Source organism: Ambystoma mexicanum, chromosome 5q, assembly GCF_040938575.1.
Source record: "Ambystoma mexicanum isolate Mex_15411 chromosome 5q, UKY_AmexF1_1, whole genome shotgun sequence".
In the NCBI taxonomy this organism is placed as follows: Eukaryota; Metazoa; Chordata; class Amphibia; order Caudata; family Ambystomatidae; genus Ambystoma; species Ambystoma mexicanum.
This window is the reverse complement of record NC_090933.1, coordinates 893,693,101-893,714,852: the sequence shown is the minus strand read 5'-3', so window position 1 is coordinate 893,714,852 and position 21,752 is coordinate 893,693,101. Positions and strand designations below refer to the sequence as shown.

The following is a 21,752-nucleotide window of genomic DNA, read 5'->3' as shown; positions in this document are numbered from 1 at the left end:
ATTGTCAAAAAAAGTGTACAGAGGGGTTGCCAGTAGACAAGGAGCTGTTTTCAGTATGGGACTAAAATAATAATTGCATGGCCTCCAGGGATTCAGGGGAAAATGTGGCTCCTACCAAATGAGCACTTATTCAGATTAGAGATCCCATTAGATGTGAAGGAAGGGACAATAGTGCCACTAGAATTATAGGAAGTGACCGTGGGGGATGACTGGATAGCAGTGCATGGGACAGATGACACAGGGCGACCATGGCGAGCAGTGATCACCACAGCAGAAGTATACAATCAAAGACGAAGAACTATTCAAAGACGATAGATCAGATCACAAGATTGTGTTCCAAATGAGCATCACACATTGGTTGAGGATACATAACAGAGAGGTACCACAGAGAATGGAGATGGCCCTGAAAGCACTACCGACCTTTCTCAAGGAGTATTTGGCAAAGGTTCCCAGCATATTATGGACCACAAGCCCCTATGAGGTGGGACTTCTTAAGGGGATAGGAGCAGTGAAGATAAAACTGAAGCCAGGAGCCATTTTACCATGAGTTAATCAATACTCACTTTCAAAAAAGGCAGGCGAAGGTATCTATGAGACCATTTCAGCACTAGTGAAGCAGGACATCCTTGTGACATCAGAATCACCATGCAACCTGCTGTGTACCCTGTCAAAAAGGCGACAGGGGGTAACGGCATTTTATACAGGACGTACGCCCTCTTAACCATATTGTAGAAGCAAAATATCCTTTAGTGCCGAATCCGGTGACAATTTTGGGTAGTATCCCCACGGAAGCTGCCTACTTCACGGTCATAGATTTGAAGAATGCATTCTTCTCTATACCCTTATTCCCAGACTCACAGGACTTAACTTAATTTCTATATAGAAATAAGAAGTGGAAACATACAAGACTTCCTCAAGGGTACTGTGAATCACCTTCTATATTCAACAGGTTACTCCAAATGGACTTAGGCAACGTAGAGATGGAGAGCACGGTCCTACAGTACGTAGATGACATGAATTTGCGGCACGACCGAAGAACAGTGTAGAAATTACTCAGTACACATGTTGACAGTACTCACAGAAAAGGGGTACAAAGTAGACAAAGCCAAGCTACAATATTGCCAGGCAAAGGTGTTATACATTGGACAGATGATATTCCAAAATGGCAGACGAGTGACACCAGAGAGGGCAGAAGCAATGCGCAAGACAGCAAAACCTGTTGTGGAACAGTCAGAGAGGTGCAGCAGGTTTTAGGACTATGTAATTATTGCAGGGCATGGGTATTCAATTGCAGTACCTAAATGGGCCCTTACTGAGCGCATGAAGGAAGCACAAAAAGGAGAGAGGACATTACAATGGACAACAGAAATGGCAGGCATTTAACGAACTGAAGGAAGCAATATGCACAGCTCCAGTGTTAGGGATTAAGGAGACCCTGAATAAAAACATGCTACAATGCCTTCCTCTAGCCTTGTTTGCACTGCGCAATAAGCCCGGGTCTGACCACCATTTAACCCCACATGAAGTGGTGACAGGATGGCGCCTGTGACTTCCCATTGTTCCTCCCACTAGGGCAATAAAGGATGCTGAAAATATGTCTGATGTATTTGGTCAGGAAATGTATGAGTATACAACTTCCTTGATTGCTAGTGCCTCATTTATTTCTCGCCAGCTTCAAAAACAACAGGAGAGGCCTGAAGCCGGTGAAGAGAATGACAGCACTGACTTCAACGAGGATTTACTCAAGCAGCCACTCTTTTATCCAGGTGATAGAGTTCTCCTGAGAAACTTTTCCTGGCGTGGGATGCCCCACGGTTTACAGGCCCACATGTAGTAGAATTTGTGACTGAGAGAACAGTCACATTAGTTGGGAAGACCACTTGGAATCACCTCTGTGTCATAAAGCCCTACAAAGCAGTGGCCTCTCTTAGCACTGACATCGACAGGGCCAATGATCAGCAACAGGAAGAGCAAAACAACACTCTGGAATCAGCACCGCTGAGCAGAGGAACCCAATGGTTACTCGCTCACTGGCAGCATAGTTAGGGCTAGGACTTCCTACACATCCAGAGTGAGGGCACACTGTCTGTTTGTTATTTTTCTTTCCGCACACATTCATCATGAAAGTGTGACTGTTTTATTGCATTTCTTCCATGCTTCCCACTGTGCCCCATCCTGAAACATTCCAAGGCCAATTTGTCCTATTTGTTAGAAGATCCAACAGAACTCGGAGGTGTCACCCTAATTTGTATTTCAATGTCTTCAAAGCATATCTGGCCCAGGTTTACCCACAACTAGAAAGAGAAAATCCCTCTGTTGTTGCAGTATTCCATGACCCTAGATTTAAAGCTCTGTGCGAACAAATATTCATTTTTGCCATGGCTGACTACATGGTCCGCGGGGCTTGAATTAATACAATACTAATCCTATAGCACCCATTTTTGCGCATTTCAGACGGGCAACTGATATCTTCAAGCTGCACCAGAATCCAAGCAGCATAGGTAATGGAGACAGTTATTAAAAAAGTGCTCATCTTGTCTTGTCTCTTGTCTCTTATGTTGCTGTCATTTTTTGCCAAATATCCCTTGTATCTAGTGCTACCGCTGTAGCCTCTACTAACATTGCCCCAACTTCAGCAGGTGGGACGACCATGTCAGGTGGACAGGGGAGCACTGTGAACACAGTAAGGAGCGGTAAGTGCAGTGCTGATACAGACATAGGAGGGGTGGAACTATATCTCACTGACACTGCTCAAGTGTCTAACAACATGTGGTACAAACACATGACCAAAGTAGACAAAGAAACCACTGCTATGTCTGCTCACTAATCCCCTATGCCATGAGTGCCTCCAGAACATGTATAGCAACTGAAATACCAGCAGCAAGAGCCCAATGCCTTATGTACCTATCCATGGTACCAACCCGAGGAAGATTGCAAGGGAAAACGGCAACATTGAGATGGACGTACAAGGCAACATTCCCCTATGAAGACAGTTATATAAAGACCCTTGATATGATGAACAATTACTGTAAATTAGACCAGGCTATACATTACATAACTGAAGAGCCACAGAAAGGAGAGACAAGAACAATAATGTTGTAGGAATTACCCTGCCTGAAGAGGGGGGTCAAGGAAATAGGAGGAGAACTAGGATGTTGGGAAAGACAACAAATGCTCGTGTATGGCCAAGTATACACAGCAGAGAGATAGAAAGAGGGAGTAGTAGGTGGCAGGGCACACACCCTAGTACAAGCACCGGTAACACATTATATGTATGAAATGACAAGTGCCTGAAAGAATGGGATGTGAGTACCAAGTTACTGACCTGGGTGGACAATGAAGTAGGACCAATGCCCATAGTACCACTGAAGAAACCAGCATTATGTTATCAAAATGACACTGCAGTAAAGGTTGGACAAAACACAGAGTGTAGGTACAAAGAAAAGAATCCAGCAATGAAGGTTGGCACAGCAGTATTAATGGATCATTATTGGGCATGTGGATCCAAGGCATACAAGAAGCTACCACACAAATGGGGAGGAGTTTGCTCGCTGGTGCACATCAATTTGTCAGCACTAGCAGGGCCACAGAAGGATGTGAAAATAGACGACTTCCCTAAGGTGGACACTAATAAAAGAAAGGAGAGATCAATAAGGGAAGAAAGAAACAGTCAGTAGAAGTGAGCTGAGTGAAAAGAGACCACTATTTCTCACCAGAAACATTACTAGGCAATGTACCACAGGTTGTTCAGTAGGACAGAGATGTTTTTCCCATCAGTAGTTCCAGCCGTAAAGACATATAGAAACGCAAAATGGTTGTAGATAACAAGGTGGGAGCTGATGCAGATGATAAACTCTACAGTAAATGGCTTCAATGCGATAAAAGAAGCGCTCCGAGCAGTAAGGTTAATGGCACTACAGAACAGATATGTTCTAAATCTCCTCACCGCAATGGAAGGAGGAGTTTGCGCCAAGATCGGGAGTTCCTATTGCACGTTCGTGCCTGTAAATGATGCAGAGAATGGCACACTGACAGAAGCAGGGACAAGGTTATCGAAAATGCATGCCAAAATGGAGGAGGAAGCTGAAGGAACAGGAAAAGACCAGAGCTGGTTGTCATACATATGGTTGTGGATGCCGGCATGGTTAGCAGATGGACTGAAAGTATTACTAGGAGCACTAATACTAGTACTAGTAGGACTGTGTGTGGTCAAGATATGCATTCCACAGTGTTGCAAACCTGATGAGAAGAGAATAGGGATGAAAGTGTTAGTGGATGTGAACATGGAAGAAGAAAAGGACAAGATATTAGAAGAAATAAATAACCTGAGTGCAAGGATAAAGGAGTGTCCACTGTTTCTGTCTCAGATGATAACATTCAACAATCCCTTTGACAACAACAGATACTGGGGGAAATAGGTATGGTGCAACCTGGAAGGGGACTGCAGTTATATAACCTGGAGTTTCAATGACCATGCAATTGATTATGGACATCTTGGAGGCGTAACAAAGATATGGACACCAAAAGCAAGAGTGGTGAAGTATGGAGGTTTGGTCAACAAGTCGACCAGAGGGGGGACTGAAGAGAGGGCCCCTGGAATGCCCCTCGTCATCCCCATGAACATGATGTCCTAAAGAGTCAAAAAAGCACAAAGCCACTGACTATTCAGACAGCCCCCAGGAGGGTAAGTGACATCCATGTATGCGGAACGATATTCTCTTAGACAGCCAGTCACACCTCATCCAATCAACATTAGTCATGGACCTAAATGCCTCAATGGATGATGTTGGCTAATGCCGAGAAACCACTGTGACTAACATCATAGCAACGTTAGTCACGAAGCACACTTGCAGTCATGCACGAAGTTACACAAACATACACGTGAACACACAAAGAACATGCTTACACAGTTCTGTAGATAGAACACATACATATATACTGTCAAAAGCGTTATTAGTTTTCCCATTAGCTAAGGGCAGAAACGCTGAATGCAAGGCAACGAAGAGATGCAGAGCAGGCTTGCAGATGCTTATGGCAACTAACCCTATGGAACTACATGATCACATAAGGAGCCTGGAAGGACCAAATACAACTATCCTATGGGAAACATAGTACAGTAGAGATATGTACAAATCATAGTATAAGCATAAGGAGGATTACATGAGGCCACAAGCTGCAGGATGAGAGATGAGGGAAAGCAGAACCAGGATGCACAGCAGGCCAGGGCTCGCAGCCAATGTCAGAGACAAGCAACACATTCCAAACCTAAAAGTACAATGGGCCATCTGCAGAAAAACAGAATAAATCTTCATAAATTGCAGAACAGAAGGGCTCGATTTCATGGTCCTCAACCACGTGATGCAGCCGGGCTAGATAATGGTCATTCACCCGCTGTGGGAAGACAAACCGTTCCCAGCAACACAGACATGAAGTGAAACATGGACTTGTTAACAACGTTGCAACGTTAAGAGCACTCTCCCCAGCAAAAGTAGTATTGCTCACAGTTACATTGGTACAACATAGTCATTCTCGTCACCTTGAAGGGGTGCACAGAGCACTGAGAACAGAGCTGGGCCCCAGGCTTGGGCAGACTAGTTCTGGCCAATCAGGGGACTGAAATCCAGGGGTGGATAGCAGGGGGCAAGGGCCAATGGTAATCCTGTGATCCTGCACCAATGTAATAGGGGAAGGGTCAAGCCACCTGACATGCAAGGACCAATCAACTAAGATCTATAGGGCTTATCCATAAGGGATACCACTCTAATCACCCAGCCAAAAAGACTGATACGTTTTTCGGGGAAGGGCCCATGTTGTGACGAAAAGGGACAACAAAAGGGCCCGACACGGGCTTGGGAGTGGTGAGCCTGGGAATTTTCAAATGTACTGTATGATCCCTGTCAGTTTGTGTAAAAAATGACAAATCTAACTTGCCCTTGGCTGAGTCCTCCATTTGTTACTGGGGGGGAGGGGTTGTTGGGGCCGGGTAGCTGAACGGGTAAGCTTGTAGTAACCCCCAGACATCTGGCATATGTAGAGGAAGTACTACCTGATATGGAAAAAATCTTTCAAAAAGACCAGCTCTTTCTTTCCCAAGACTCATAAGACCCTGACCAACCCTCCTGGAATGCTGATTTTATTCTTTCCTGAAACGTACACCCGAGATTCTACTTGAGTATTGAGCCAGTCCAAATAAATCCTTGAAACTTTCTAGGTTACCATGCCAAATGTAATGTAATGTAAAGTAGCCTTATATGGAGGCATTCTTACATTTTTGTTTTCCTGACCAAAATATGATCAATGTATCATTTTCAAATGTCCACATTCCTGAAGATTGGATTATTCAAAGGGTAAATGTGCTCTTCCTCAAAACAGGCCATCAATACGCTTGCTAGATTAATAGCAAAATCCCTGCTATGAAGCACATCCCTGCCCTAACTAGGTCTGTCCCTGCTCCAAGATCAGGTCTTGCCTTAGCTCCATCCCCAACCTGTGGCCCATCCCTGCCATAAGGCTAGTCTCTACCCCAAGGACCATCTCTGTTCCAGAGTCCATTGTTGCTTGAGGTCCACCCCGGCTGCGAGGTCCATCTACCACCCTCAGCCGAATTGCATTGCTGGTAATGGGGTATGCAAATGGAACATAGCGCATGTAAAACTGGGACACATCCACAAACTGTGTCATGGCATGCAACCATGAATGTTCCAATCAGAGACAGAAATATAGACTAGGGGTTTCATATGTGTATGAATGTATGGATGTATTGGTTTAATAAATCACAAACCTAGACACGAAACAATGGAGTGCTGTATACAGGGCAAACCTAGGTGTTACAGGGAGGATGCAGGGCTAGCAGAGGTAGCTAGAATGGGTCGGGTAATTATGGTAGAGGAGGAGTAGGCTTCAGCGGAAAGATCAGTGATTGGTGAGACGTTCTTCGAAGATAATCGAATTCCGTTCCATCCTGAAGTGTAGGATGGAGGGTGACAGTATGATCTAAGTTGGCAACTTGTTCCAGAGTAAATACCCTACACCTCAGTCTGTAGTCAGAGGTTCCTGTATAACAAGGCTCATTTTATAAACAAGGGTGCAGTAGCAAAGCCTATAACTGGAGGGTCATGTAACAACAAATATCATTTGATAGGCAAGGGTTCAGTAGCACAGACTGTAACTCTGAGTCTCTTTCCAAAAGTATAATCTGATATGCAAGGGTGCAGTGCCACAGATTGTAACTGGAGGCTCCTGTCCAATACGTATCATCTGACATGCAAGGGTGCAGTACCACAGATGACTGTAACTGGAGGCTCCTGTCCAACATGTGGCCCACCTTTGGCCCACTTGATCTCTACCATCTCCTCTAACTGAGGGTTAGATCTCTCGCCTCTGCAGGTGCCTCACTCTGGAATGGCCTCCCTGGCCCTCTCAAACTTGAGCCGGACCACCTGAAGTTCCGGAAGCAGCTCAAACGTTCCTCTTTTCCGCTGCTTGCTCTCTCCCACCCCTGCTGACCTACATCACCTACCTGTCTGTTGTACCGACTGGTTTCTTGGCTACCCTCAGAGTCTCACTGGGTACCAGGCTCTTTCTTGATCAGTCACCCTTACACTGCCTCCGGGCCTACCACGCACTTAGGCCCTGTAACTGTAACCCTACAGTCCCTTGTTCTACTTGCACCACCCTGAGCGGCGCTGCCCTGGCTGCACTTGCTCAGAGCATTGCTGCCCAGTTTTCCCCTCACCTCTCACTTGCACTTCACCCCCTCCCTTTCCCCTTGCACTTCTCCTTCTCGCACTTGCTGGATCTGAATGACATAAGGACTAGTAAGATTGTTTGTCTTGTCCTCCCTTTGTCTTTTCTCCCTTGTCTTGTTGCGCCTAGAAACACTTGGTACAGGCGCATTATAAATGAGTTATCATATCATGTATTTATTTATTTATTTCATTTTTATAGCACACAGCAGCCCTTGGGAATCGAGGCGCTGTTACTTGAAGGGAGCTTAGTTACAGGGAGCGGGCACACGGGGAGGAACACATATAGAGTAAATATACATTAGGATACACATAATATACATATAGGCATGGTACATTTCTGTGAAAAACAGGTTTGGCTGTAGATGTTTTCTCTGATGTGCAAGGGTGCAGTGCCACACACTGTAACTGGAGGCTCCTGTCCAACTCGTATTATCTGATGTGCAAGAGTGCAGTGCCACACACTGTAACTGGAGGCTCCTGTCCAACTCGTATCATCTGATATGCAAGGGTGCACTAGCACAGACTGTCACTTGAGGCCCCTGTCCAACGTATATCCTCTAGTGTGCAAGGGTGCAGTGCCACAGACTGTAACTGGAGGTTCCTGTCCAACACAAATCCACTGATATTCAAGGGTGCAGTAGCACAGAATGTAACTGGGGGCTCCTGGTCAACTAGTATCATTTGACTGGCAAGGGTACAGTACCACAGACTTGAGGGTCCTGTCGAACACATATTATCTGATATGCATGGGTGCAGTACAACAGACTGTAACTGGAGACTCCTGCCAACATGTATCATCTAATATATAAAAATAAAAAAAAAGGTGCAGTAGCACAGACTGTCCTACGTGTTGTAACTAGAGGTCCTCGTGGTCCCTGAAATCTTTTTGGTTTAATGAAAATCAGTGCCAGATTTTTAGCTCAATCCCTTAGGCTGAGTAGTGTGGGTTCACTTTGCTTCTCTTACCAGATCACCACCTAAGCAATAAATCACAGACAACTTATGTGTATGGAAAAGTTGTAGGCCGTAGGCATATTATTTTCTTACAGAAAATACAACACAACAAAATAAATACACAGCCATATGCTTTTGGGCACCTTGTGTCCAGTCCCGAAGTTGCCCAAGGCTCCTCCTGAGTCCTTGTTATCCCTGGGCCTTCGTTCCTGGGCACATGCCAATGACGACATGTCTTGGACTGTGTACCGAAAGAGTACTCAGTGTTCCCACTTCTGCCTGCTCCTTCTTTTCATGGACCGTGTACCGAAAGAGTACTCGGCGTACCGGTTCCTGCCTGCACCCCTCTTCTTCTGTTATTATTGTAGGGTGGGTTGGGTGTCAAATGTTTTTCCTTCCCCTTATCCAGGCACTAACATCCTACCCGAAAGAGGTGAGCGCTTACCTGGTTTGTGGCCCCTCTCCTTTTCCTGGCTTACTTATACACCCCTGGCCTTTTGTTCCTTCTTAGGGGCGGCCGGGTTACCCCCAGACCCTTTGCTGTTATATTTTGCCCCTTCCCAGGTGTTGTTTCCTGCCCTTTCCTGGGCTTTTGTTGCTTGTGGCGCCGTTCGGATGCTCCTCCCTACGCTTTTGCGCCGTTTTCCCCCACCCCACGCCTAAACTCCCAGACCCTCTATCGTCCCGCATTTCATGCGGCCCGGGGCCTGGGTCATAGGCTGAGTAGTGTGGGCTTGCTTTGCTCCTCTTACCAGATCCCTACCTAAGCAATAAATCACAGACAACTTATGTGTATGGAAAGGTTGTAGGCCGTAGGCATTTTATTTTCTTACAGAAAATACAACACAACAAAATAAATACACTGCCATATGCTTTTGGGCACCTTGTGTCCAGTCCCGAAGTTGCCCAAGGCTCCTCCTGAGTCCTTGTTATCCCTGGGCCTTCGTTCCTGGGCACATGCCAATGACGACATGTCTTGGACTGTGTACCGAAAGAGTACTCAGCGTTCCCACTTCTGCCTGCTCCTTCTTTTCATGGACCGTGTACCAAAAGAGTACTCGGCGTACCGGTTTCCTGCCTGCACCCCTCTTCTTCCGTTATTATTGTAGGGTGGGTTGGGTGGCAAACGTTTTTCCTTCCCCTTATCCAGGCACTAAGATCCTACCCGAGAGAGGTGAGCCCTTACCTGGTTTGTGCCGCCTCTCCTTTTCCTGGCTTACTTATACAACCCTGGCCTTTTGTTCCTTCTTGGGGGCGGCCGGGTTACCCCCAGACCTCTTGCTGTTATATTTTTCACCTTCCCAGGTGCTGTTTCCTGCCCTTTCCTGGGCTTTTGTTTCTTGTGGTGCCGTTCGGACGCCCCTCCCTACGCTTTTGCGCCGTTTTCCCCCACCCCGCGCCTAAACTCCCAGACCCTCTATCGTCCCACATTTCATGCGGCCCGGGGCCTGGGTCATAGGCTGAGTAGTGTGGGCTTGCTTTGCTCCTCTTACCAGATCCCTACCTAAGCAATAAATCACAGACAACTTATGTGTATGGAAAAGTTGTAGGCCGTAGGCATTTTATTTTCTTACAGAAAATAAAACACAACAAAATAAATACACTGCCATATGCTTTTGGGCACCTTGTGTCTAGTCCCGAAGTTGCCCAAGGCTCCTCCTGAGTCCTTGTTATCCCTGGGCCTTCGTTCCTGGGCACATGCTACCGACGACATGTCTTGGACTGTGTACCGAAAGAGTACTTGGCGTTCCCACTTCTTCCTGCTCCTACTTTTCATGGACCGTGTACCGAAAGAGTACTCAGCGTCCTCAATTCTGCCTGCTCCTTCTTTTTTGGACCGTGTACCGAAAGAGTACTCGGCGTACCGGGTCCTGCCTGCACCCCTCTTCTTCCGTTATTATTGTAGGGTGGGTTGGGTGGCAAACGTTTTTCCTTCCCCTTATCCAGGCACTAAGATCCTACCCGAGAGAGGTGAGCTCTTACCTGGTTTGTGCCGCCTCTCCTTTTCCTGGCTTACTTATACACCCCTGGCCTTTTGTTCCTTCTTGGGGGCGGCCGGGTTACCCCCCTGATCCATTACTGTTATATTTCGCACCTTCCCAGGTGCTGTTTCCTGCCCTTTCCTGGGCTTTTGTTTCTTGGGGCGCCGTTCGAACGCCCCTCCCTACGCTTTCGCGCCGTTTTCCCCCACCCCGCACCTAAACTCCCAGACCCTCTATCGTCCCGCATTTCATGCGGCCCGGGGCCTGGGTCATAGGCTGTGTAGTGTGGGCTCGCTTTGCTCCTCTTACCAGATCCCTACCTAAGTAATAAATCACAGACAACTTATGTGTATGGAAAAGTTGTAGGCCGTAGGCATTTTATTTTCTTACAGAAAATACAACACAACAAAATAAATACACTGCCATATGCTTTTGGGCACCTTGTGTCCAGTCCCGAAGTTGCCCAAGGCTCCTCCTGAGTCCTTGTTATCCCTGGGCCTTCATTCCTGGGCACATGCCGCCACACCTGAGCGGATGTTCCTCACGCCCGTTCAGGTCCCCCCCAAAAACACCCTACCTACAACCCCGTTCTTGGAGTGCCCTAAAAATGTTGTCAGAAAAAATCCCCATCCCTTTCCTTGATAGGTGCACCCCATCCTGGTGAAACATGTCCGGATTGTTCCGGTGTAGACCATGTTTTATGAAGTGCAGCCCTGTGCTCTTGTAGTACTTTTCTACTGGTTTATTCAGTTTCTTTCTGGCTATTTCGATTGTGTGCCTCTTCTGTGCCCATACCAGACCCTTCTTGGTATTATTTCTGACATACAAATCTCGGTTTTCCCCCAACTGCGGGCTATGCTATGCAGCGAGTCGCAAATGTTCCTCTGTAATTTACCCCTTTTTGTGCTCACCAGGTCGTTCCCTCCGAGATGTATAACCAGGTACTCGGGGGGAGTCCCTGAAACCTATCAGGTCGACAGCCTGTCGTGAATGTCCCCCCAATGCATCCCCGGGAGGCCCCACCAGGATGTAATCGCTGCCGTCCCTATGTATTAATAGCTGCCCGTCGACCTCTGGTCGGAGGTCTAGGAATTCTTGAGTGATGCATCTGGGACAGTGGTCCTTCTCTCTGATGCAATTGAGGTCTATTGCTCTCCCCCGTTTGGTCTGTTTTAGCTTTCTTTAGCATTATAGACATCCCCTTGTTTCCCATACTAACATCCCTCCTTGCCAGGCCGTCTCCTGCCACCGTATTGCTGGCCACCAGCTCCCCTACCCTGAATGCCCCGTAAATGCCAGTGCAAAATGCGCCCTGAACCGCGCGGTTTCATCCGTGCTGCTGCATGTATCTCGCAACACTTTTAACAGAATTATCAACTTCCCAAAGCTCACCGGCCTTCTGTTATCTGGTTCCTTCCCCTCTAATTTAGCCCATCCTCTCAAAGCATATTTTATTCTAGCGCTGTCGGTTGGGTCCGGTATGCCCGCCACTTTTGTGGTATCTGCCACCGGCGCTAGGTGCGCCGCCGCCCAGCTTTTCTTTTTCCCTTTGGCAAATGCCCCTTCGAGAAATTCACAAATTTTTTCAATTTAAATGTTTCCACCTCTTTTACACCTGTTTCCCCCAACACATCTTTTACCAGCTTTTCTTTTTCCCTTTGGCAAATGCCTCTTCGAGAAATTCACCCATTTTTTCAATAGAATTTTTTTCACCTCTTTTACACCTGTTTCCACCAACACATCTTTTACCAGCTTTTTCTTTTTTCCTTTGGCAAATGCCCCTTCGAGAAATTCACACATTTTTTCAATTTAAATTTTTCCACCTCTTTTCCACCTGTTTCCACCAACACATCTTTTACATGCTTTTCGTACTGTTTACCCGTTTTGTACGTTAGGGCGTTCCTGGTCAGTTTGTCAATGACCCTTTCCTTTCTCCGTTCTTCTTCCACTTGTTTTGAGTCGACCTTGTGGCCAACCATGCTTTCCTTTCCAGTGCCTCCAACGGGACCCATGCCTTCCGTGGCGTGGGCGTTCTTTCCTTGTCAGCGTCCGGTCTCAGCTCCCTGAATTTCTCCCACTGAAAGCGACAGATTGCATCAGCCACCACATTTGGTTCTCCAGCGATATGCCTCGCCTTTATGCATGTATTAATTTTTAGGCTTTCCAGCGTGATTGCCCTCATTAATTCCAACACTATTATGCATGACGCATTTCCTTTGTTTAACACGTGCACCACCGCCATGTTATCTGACCATACTGCCAACTCCTTGTTTCCTAGCTCTGCCCCCATGCGCATAACTCGACCCATATCGGGAAGAGCTCCAGCAGCGTTATGTTTTTTGTCCATTCCGCCACCTGCCATGTTTTTGGCCACTTGCCTGCACACCATTGTTTCCCCAGTATTGCACCAAAACCAAGGCCACCTGCTGCATCAGTGAACAACACCCTTTTACCTTCCTCGTTCACCGGTGAGCGTCATATCACCGACCCATTGATGTATTTCAGAAATTCTGCCCACACTTCCAGATCTCTCTTGATTCCTCCCCCTAGCCTGACTCTGTGGAGCCCCTTTGTAGCACCTCTCGTTTTCAGCTCAATACTTCTCTGGAACACCCTCCCCTGTGGTATGACTCTTCCTGCGAAGTTCAGCTTTCCTGCCAACGCTTGCAATTCTCTCACTGTCGCTTTGTTTCTTCCTTGTAGTTCCTTTATTGTCTTCAGCAGATCCGTCACCTTGTCCTCCGGGATCCGACACCTTCCTTTGTTTGAGTCAATTTCTATTCCTAGGAATTGGATAATCTGCGTTGTGCCCATCGTTTTCTCCTCCGCAGAGGAAAACCCCACTCGCTTGTTATTTCCACAAATGTATCCAGGGTTGCCCTGCATAGCTCTGAACCTTTGGGCCCAACGAATAAAAAATCGTCCAGGTAATGTACCATCATGGGCTCCCTCATGTCTTCTGTCACCGCCGATTGCAAAAATGAACTTACCCTCTCAAAATATGCGCATGAGATGGCACACGCCATTGGGAGACATTTGTCGATGAAGTATTCCCCCTCCCAATGCATACATAACCATCTTTGCGATCTGCTGTTGACTGGCAACAGGCGGAATGCTGATTTAATGTCTGCTTTTGCCATCCATGCCCCTTTTCCCGCTTTCCTGACCAGTTCGACTGCCTCCTCGAAGTCTGAATATGATACTGTTGCATCGCTCTGGGCGATGCCGTCATTCACCGAGGCCCCCGGGGGATAGGATAGGTGGTGTATCAGCCTGTATTCCCCTTCATCTTTTTTCGGCACCAGCCCCAGCGGAGAGCATATAAATTCTTCGAATGGTAAGGCCGTAATGGGGCCCTCCACCCTCCCCAGTTCTACCTCTTTCCTGATCTTACTGGTCACTATATCTCTGTTCTCGGTTGCCGACTTTAGATTCCTAGGAATGTCTTGCGCTCCCTGCCCGGTAAACAGGATGGTAAAACCTTCTCTAAAGCCTTGTCTGATCTGGTCTGCCATTTCTTGGCCTGGGAATTTCTGGAGCCACCTTTCCATCCTCTCAATTTTTACCGGCGTGGCCCCCTTCCCGCCCCAGTTCTTATTTCTGCATCTCATCGCTTCTGCCACTTGGAGCTACGGCCCTTGTGCACTTGGCGCTGCTGTGGTCACCCTTACATCTCTCACACTTGTGGCTAAACTTGCACTTCCATCCCCAGCTACAGGGTACCCCCTTTTCGAAACTCCGACATCGTCCTGGTTCTGCTTGTGTTGTCCCCGTGCTCCCGCTGCCCCCCCCGTGCTGTCGGGGGCAGGCTGCTCTGCCACCCTCTCTGTGACCCATAACTTCTGCTCTGAGAACTCTGGTCTCTATTTCTGTCATAGCTGGATTCGTACCTTCTGCTATTGTATCTATAATCCGCTTTGTAATCATTCTGCCAATACTGCCTTCTCTGCTGCCCCCCTGTGCTCCGCTCCTTGGAATCCCATTTCTCCTTTAGCACATTAAATATGTAGAGGTTAAAGTTTTCTTCATCCCAACCCATATCCGGAAAGCAGTCCATCTCCTTTCTGAATATGTGAGCATACTCCAGCCATGCGTCACCTCCAAACGCTGGTGTACCTTCAGCACCCTCTGTTGATATGCAACTAATGCTACCCCGTCTTCCGGGAATTTTTGTAATATAATTGTAGACATTATGGTGAAGGTCGACATCCAGTTGTCAAAATTCCTTACTACTGGCCCCTTTTTTTGTAAACTTTTCTCGTCCTCCTTCATGTCCTCTGGGGCCACATTCATCCCCCTCTTTTGACAATCTAACAATGTAAATATGTCGATCAATTCCTTCCTCCATATTTTTTCCTTTACTTTGTCATTTATGTACCAAGCCATTGATTTCATTGACCTGCCCTGTGCATCTTTACCCATGGTTGGCCTGCCATATTTCATCATGAGTGGCCCCCCATTTTCTGCCGCTGCCACCGTCGGTGCTGCCCCCGGTGGTGTGTCCCCTGCCACTGTGTTTGGCCCTGCCGGTGCACTTTGTGGTGCCGGGATTATTGGTGCCCCTTGCGGCACCGGGACTACTGGTGCCCTTTGTGTTGCCGGAACTAGGGTTTCCCTGGGTTCTGCCCCTGCCCCCCCTGCCCCTCTCTGTTTTTCCCTGCTCACCAGTCCTCTCCATTTTACCCAAGCCCTTAGATGATCCCTTTCTTCTTCATCGCTGCTTGCTTCAGTTGAGGAACTCCCTGCTGCTCCTCCCTGGATCCCTTCCCCGTCTACTCTTCTTGCCATTAGTTCTGGGTGACCTACCCGAAACCGTGATGCAATTTTTTAACATTTTTACGATTTTATTCCCCACATTATTATTCACAGTACCTTTGTTTTTATCTTTTTTCTTTCTCTTGGTCGGTGCCTCTGTCCATTCCTCTGATCTCTTCGACTCCGCTCTTCCCCTCTTCTGTCCTTGCGGTACCTCGTCTTCTCCTTCGCTGCTGCTGTGCTCTATGAACAGCAGAGGTGACATAGCCTTCGCCCTTTCTTCTTTCTGCATTATCTCCAGCACCCATTGTGCCCCATATTCCTTCTCTGCCTTTCTCGCCCATTCTGAGAATTCTTGGGCCCTTTTTGCTCTTCCTTCCGCCATCCTTCTCGTCTGAATTCTGTCAGCCACGCTTCTCGTTTGACCACGGCGAAGGTACTTTGTTCGTTCGCAGCTGGTACTTCTGGGTCGCTCCTGCTCCGGCACCACTGGGCGACCCGTAGCCACTGCGTCTAGAATGAAATCAGAGAAGTAGAAAAATGTGTGAGCCCGCAAGAGCAAACATTTTTCCTTCCCCTTATCCAGGCACTAAGAGCCTACCCGAGAGAGGAGAGCTCTTACCTGGTTTGTGCCGCCTCTCCTTTTCCTGGCTTACTTATACACCCCCGGCCTTTTGTTCCTTCTTGGGGGTGGCCGGGTTACCCCCCTGACCCCTGGCTGTTATATTTCGCACCTTCCCAGGTGCTGTTTCCTGCCCTTTCCTGGGCTTTTGTTTCTTGTGGGGCCGTTTGGACGCCCCTCGCTATGCTTTTGCGCCGTTTTCCCCCACCCCGCGCCTAAACTCCCAGACCCTCTATCGTCCCGCATTTCATGCGGCCCGGGACCTGGGTCAGAAAACGCGTCCCCGCGTCAGGTCCCAGTTACCTCCAATGACTCGCCCCTTTGCTCACAGAAAAGGCCTTTTCTTTATTGGGGAAATTGTCCCTGCCCTGCGTGTGTGTATTAGAAGGAACACTGCACTCTGCAGTTACTAAATGAGCTCAAACTGGCGCAGGACCGACGCGTTCACTGCCCGGCCGAGGCGGCCGTCCCCGAGGTCTGGGCAGCGCAGGCTTTTGGGAATGCGTGTGTTTACCCGGGCTGCAAAGGCCATGGGAATCCGGTGTGCTTGCTGTTCGTGCTTCATGCAAGGTGATGCTGTGCTGTGTCCACAGAAGGTTTTAAAAGGGACAAGGAATGCGTGTGCAGGATCTGTCATTTACCATCATTTAACAATGGGAACACATTTCAAGGCAGTCGGGTATGCTGACAGATAAATGAAGGTTGCTTGTAACCCCATGGAGAGTTCAGAATAGTTAGGATTCCCTTGATTCTGCCCCTCCATCTCTATTGTCGTGCTTCTTGTTCTCCTTTTTGTCTTTCTGTCCCATTTTCTTTTTCCCTGTGATGGTCCATTCTAGTTCTAGTTTCCTTTGTTTCTTTCCTATTTTCCTTTTCTGTATTTCTCGTTCAGTTTATCCCGATCTCTCTCTCTCTCTCTCTCTTTCTTTCTTTCTTTCTTTTTCTTTCTTTCTCTTTCTTTCTTACTTTCTTTTCCTTTCTTTCTTTCTCTTTCTTTCTTTCTTTCTTTCTTTCTTTTTCTTTCTTTCTTTCTCTTTCTTTCTTTTTCTTTCTTTCTTTCTTTCTTTCTTTCTTTCTTTCTTTCTTTCTTTCTTTCTTTCTTTCTTTCTTTCTTTCTTTCTTTCTTTCTTTCTTTCATTCCTTTTCTCTAGGTCTTCCACTTTAACCAAATAACGTTTATCTGGAATTGGAAGCCATTGTCTACTTCGTTTTAGCAGTCAAGTGTAGAGTTGATCACTTTGAAAAGACACATGTTGACTGTTGGAATAGAATGTTGGAGGCTGTGTCCTTTTGTTATTGCAACTATCACTATCAGTATCTGGCCAGTAGATGTTGTCTTTCGGAGACCCTCCAGTGAAACTGACAGTAATTATGTTCTTCTTGTCTTGCAGATGATATCTCCCACAATCCTTTCAGGAGACAGAAGTATGTTTTTGATATATCAACTCTCTCGGACAAGGAGGAGCTGGTGGGGGCCGAGTTGAGGATCCTTCGCAGAACCACCGGAGAGATGCCCGGGCCGGGCCTGCACCACCTGCAGCTATCTCCCTGTATGTCTCGGACTCTCCTGGACTCCAGGACTCTGGACCTCCAGGACAGCGGAAGCCCGGCCTGGGAGGTGTTTGATGTCTGGCAGAGCCTCCAGAACTCCAAGAGGGCCGGGAGGCAGCTTTGTCTAGAGCTACGACTCTCTGGGAACGTCCTGGGCCGGGAAGTGGACCTCAGGGCACTGGGGCTGGCTAGGAAGGGGCGACCACAGCAGGAGAAAGCGCTCCTCGTGGTCTTCACCAAGTCCAAGAGGAAGAACCTCTACCACGAGATGAGGGAACAGGCCAGTTCCTCCCAGCACTCGGAGAAGGAGACCCGGCTGCAGTTCAAGACCCGCCGGAAGCGCAGGACTGCCTTTAGCAGCCGGCATGGAAAGAGGCATGGCCGGAAGTCCAGGCTACGCTGCAGTAAGAAACCCCTGCACGTGAACTTCAAGGAGCTGGGCTGGGATGACTGGATCATAGCCCCCCTGGAGTACGAGGCCCACCACTGTGAGGGCGTGTGCGACTTCCCACTCCGCTCCCACCTGGAGCCCACCAACCATGCCATCATCCAGACCCTCATGAACTCCATGGACCCTGGCTCCACGCCGCCCAGTTGCTGCGTGCCCACTAAGCTTACCCCTATCAGCATCCTCTACATCGATGCCGGCAACAATGTGGTGTACAAGCAGTACGAGGACATGGTGGTGGAGTCCTGCGGCTGCAGGTAGCAGTGGGGAGGCTTGCCATGGACGGCAGAGAGGCTGGAGGCCGACATGAAGTGAAGGCAGGAGCGGGCTGGTCCTCTCTGAGGCAATGCAGACGGTACACACTGGAGCCCGGCTCACTGACGCCTGGCCCAGTGGGGAGACACCCAGGATGTGTGCTTCTGGGTGGACTGTGGCCAACGACACTGAAACACATCCTTGAGCACAGAGAATACGTGCACGCCAGCTACGTCGACAGCAGTGCTTTAAAAACACGGTTGGCCGCAAATCAAACAGACTCGTCTGATAACTCGAATTTGGTCCCCCCCAGTCTGACTCTATAAAGTGCACCAAGCCACTGATTTGGGGGCAGTCTTTTGGCAGCGTTTCGCCCTGAGATCTTTTGGATAGGATCACTGCCACGCACATTATCTGCCTTGATCCGACCGCCTGATAAGTTACTTTGTGGATGTTATGTTCCGTTTGCCCAAGGATGCCCTCACAGCGCTGGGGAGTGGGGGATGGGGGCGAGGCTCCCCCCTTTGTGCGATGGCACCAGTGCCCTTCAGATCAGGTCACCAGAGCCTTGTCTGGACAGAGCAGGATTATGTTGCTGGCTGTGTTGGTTTTTCGGAGTGTACACAGGAGGCAGTGACAGGCACCTGTTCAAACTGAGCCCCCACACCCTGAAGGTCCCAGGGGTGGCTGGGTCCGGCCCTTTCAGCGACTCACAGGCGGACAGCGCTGCGAGCGGCGGGGCAGGAGGTCAAGACCCTCAGCCCATTGTATTACTATTTATCGTCTGTCTTAGCGGAGGGCTTTCGGCCTATAAAAATGAAAGCAATTAAAAGAGAACGTGTTCAACAACTAACGCAACAAGGGGGAAATGCTGTGCGCGCGCAGCGAGAGAGAGAGGTGGGGGTAAACATGGAGGGAGCAGGCACGCAAGGATGAGCGAATGGGACTCATCTTTGTGTGTGCACTATATCTATCTGTGTCTATCTATGTCTGTCTGGCTAGCTCTCTGTGTTTGTCTAGCTATCAATCAATCTATCCGTGCATATGCATGCAGTGCAAGCTTTGTCTATATATTCCATTCTATTCACCAATGCATGCATGCGCACATCTGTTTAGCAATGGGATATAGTCACGCAAGATAGCTTTGCTGCTGTGTTGACGCCTGCCGCGCAGTCGTAGCCGGGTATTGTTTCTAGGTGGTGTGTGTCGAGGGCATAGAGGCATTTGTGCCCAGATGGGAGTCTTGTGTACCCGTGGTGCTAGTATGCACGTGGATGTTACAGGTGCAGAGTTCTCTTGTTCGAGGTTTGTTAGGAGGGATTTGAAATGTCTGTGTATATATAGTACAGAAAATATGCTAATGCTGACGGCTTGCGCTTCACCACTCTACAATAATGACACTTGTGTGTAAACCAATGATCAAAACAAAAATCGAAGGTTTCTGAAACTATTTAATAGTGGTATCAATCACAGCCGAAGCGTGTTTCGACCCTCGGTCATCCTCAAGGCAACTCCTTCTGGTTGTTGGTATCCCTAAAAAAAACTGGTGCTTCAAAATGTACATGTGTTTTTTCACATACCCTGGAACCAAATCTGCAGCTCGCACTGCTAGGCGTTGTGGAGAACAAGAGCGACTATTCCAAAGGATGAAAACACGCGTGCACATTTTGAAGCACCAGCTTTTTTAGGGATACCAACAACCAGAAGGAGTTGCCTTGAGGATGACCGAGGGTCGAAACACATGTCGGCTGTGATTGATGCCACCATTAAATAGTTCCAGAAACCTTCGATTTTTGTTTTCATCATTGGTTTACACCCAAGTGTCATTATTGTAGAGTGGTGAAGCGCAAGCCGTCAGCATAAGCATAGTTTCTGTACTAATTTGACCAGGGAGGTTTGGGGATTTCTTCACAGAGTTGACGCTGCTGCATACCACACAACATAAAGACTAAGGTCATAGTGCACCCACCTTAGGTTATACCCCCACACTTTTTCTAATTTTGTGTATGTATTCATCCATGTGTGGATTGCATATGTTGCGCCTACATATTGTTTAATTATCCGTACATATACGCACCTATATATATATATATATATATATATATATATATATATATATATATATATATACATATATATATTCTTATATATATATATATGTACATGTATATCAGATCAATGATGTTTTTATCTATCCATCTATATTCTGTTGCTATATATCTTTCGGTCTTTCGTCTGTCTGGCTTTCTCTATAAATGTATCTATCAATCGATCTACCTATCTCTATCGATCTATATCTATCTATCTATCTATCTATCTATCTATCTATCTATCTATCTATCTATCTATCTATCTATCTATCTATGTATATATGTACCTACCTTTCTATGTCTATCTATCAATCGATCTATCTACCTATCTATCGCTATCTATATATCTACCTGTCTATATCGGTCTGTCAATCTATATATATCTATTCATCGAGTGAAGAGAGGAGAGCATGCAGCAAGGTGGAGCAAGGGATAGCGCGAGACAGAATGCAAGACAGACAGACAGACAGGGAGGTCGTGAGATTGGGAGGGCTGGGTTGCGGGGGGAGTGGGGGGGGGCAGAGGGCAGGCAGGCGAGCGCAGGATCCTGCCCGTCTCTGATGTTTCACTAAAAAGGGTTATTTCGTTTCACCCTCTCACATTCCTGCAAGATTACCAGCCTGAAAGCGCCTGGGGCCAAAAACAAAAAAAAAGACACGGGAAAAGGGATTGTTGGAGATTGTAATTACCAGTTAGGTACATTTTAAGACTTAGTAATGAAAAACTGTGAAAAGAGCAAAGTGTTACAGAATGCACGAAGAGGGGCGGTTGGAAGCGGCCCCCACTCCGACTTCACAGACGCCTCGGAGAGGGTCAGAGAAGGGGCTGTCACCTCGCTCCACCAGTATTGACATGCGCGCTTGAAAGACAGCACTGCCGACTGCAAGCCCGGCGCTCTCCCCGGCACCAGCGCCTCCCACTCGGGGCTTAACTGGGACCCAAGGAAACAGCACTTCCAACCGTGGAAACCCAGGCGCTGTTCCCGGGGCTCCCCCTCCCCCTCTCAGCACAACTGGCCCCCACTCAGCACAACTGGCCCCCAACCTTCACATCCGGTGGCAAGAACAGACCCAGAGGCGCTATTGCCAGCCACAAAGTGAAGCAGCCGTCATAATTTAAAATGCACCTATTTTTCTATTCATGCACTGTTGTTAAAGTTGAAGCCTGTATATATTTATTTAAACGGACTGCTCGTGCAAACTGTAGGTCACCGGAGGCCTGCCTTCAACCTACGCAAACCAAGGACACGTTTTATGCACTCGGAAATTATATCATGTGTAATATTTTTTTTTAAAGTTTATATTCGTGTTGTACAGGGTAAAGCAGCAGTTTCTACATTGTTATGTT

The 21,752-nt window shown here is 47.7% G+C and overlaps 1 protein-coding gene across 1 annotated transcript in view; it reads left to right on the top strand.

Annotated features, from left to right (window-relative positions):
• The window catches only part of GDF6 (growth differentiation factor 6), a 137,434-nt gene extending 117,737 nt beyond the window's left edge, over positions 1-19,697 (top strand). Inside the window, exon 2 of the mRNA XM_069621396.1 lies at positions 17,453-19,697. Coding sequence (XP_069477497.1) covers positions 17,453-18,321 — 869 coding nt within the window. The 3' untranslated portion in view covers positions 18,322-19,697. The remainder of the gene's footprint in view (positions 1-17,452) is intronic.
• Positions 19,698-21,752: the final 2,055 nt, after the last annotated feature.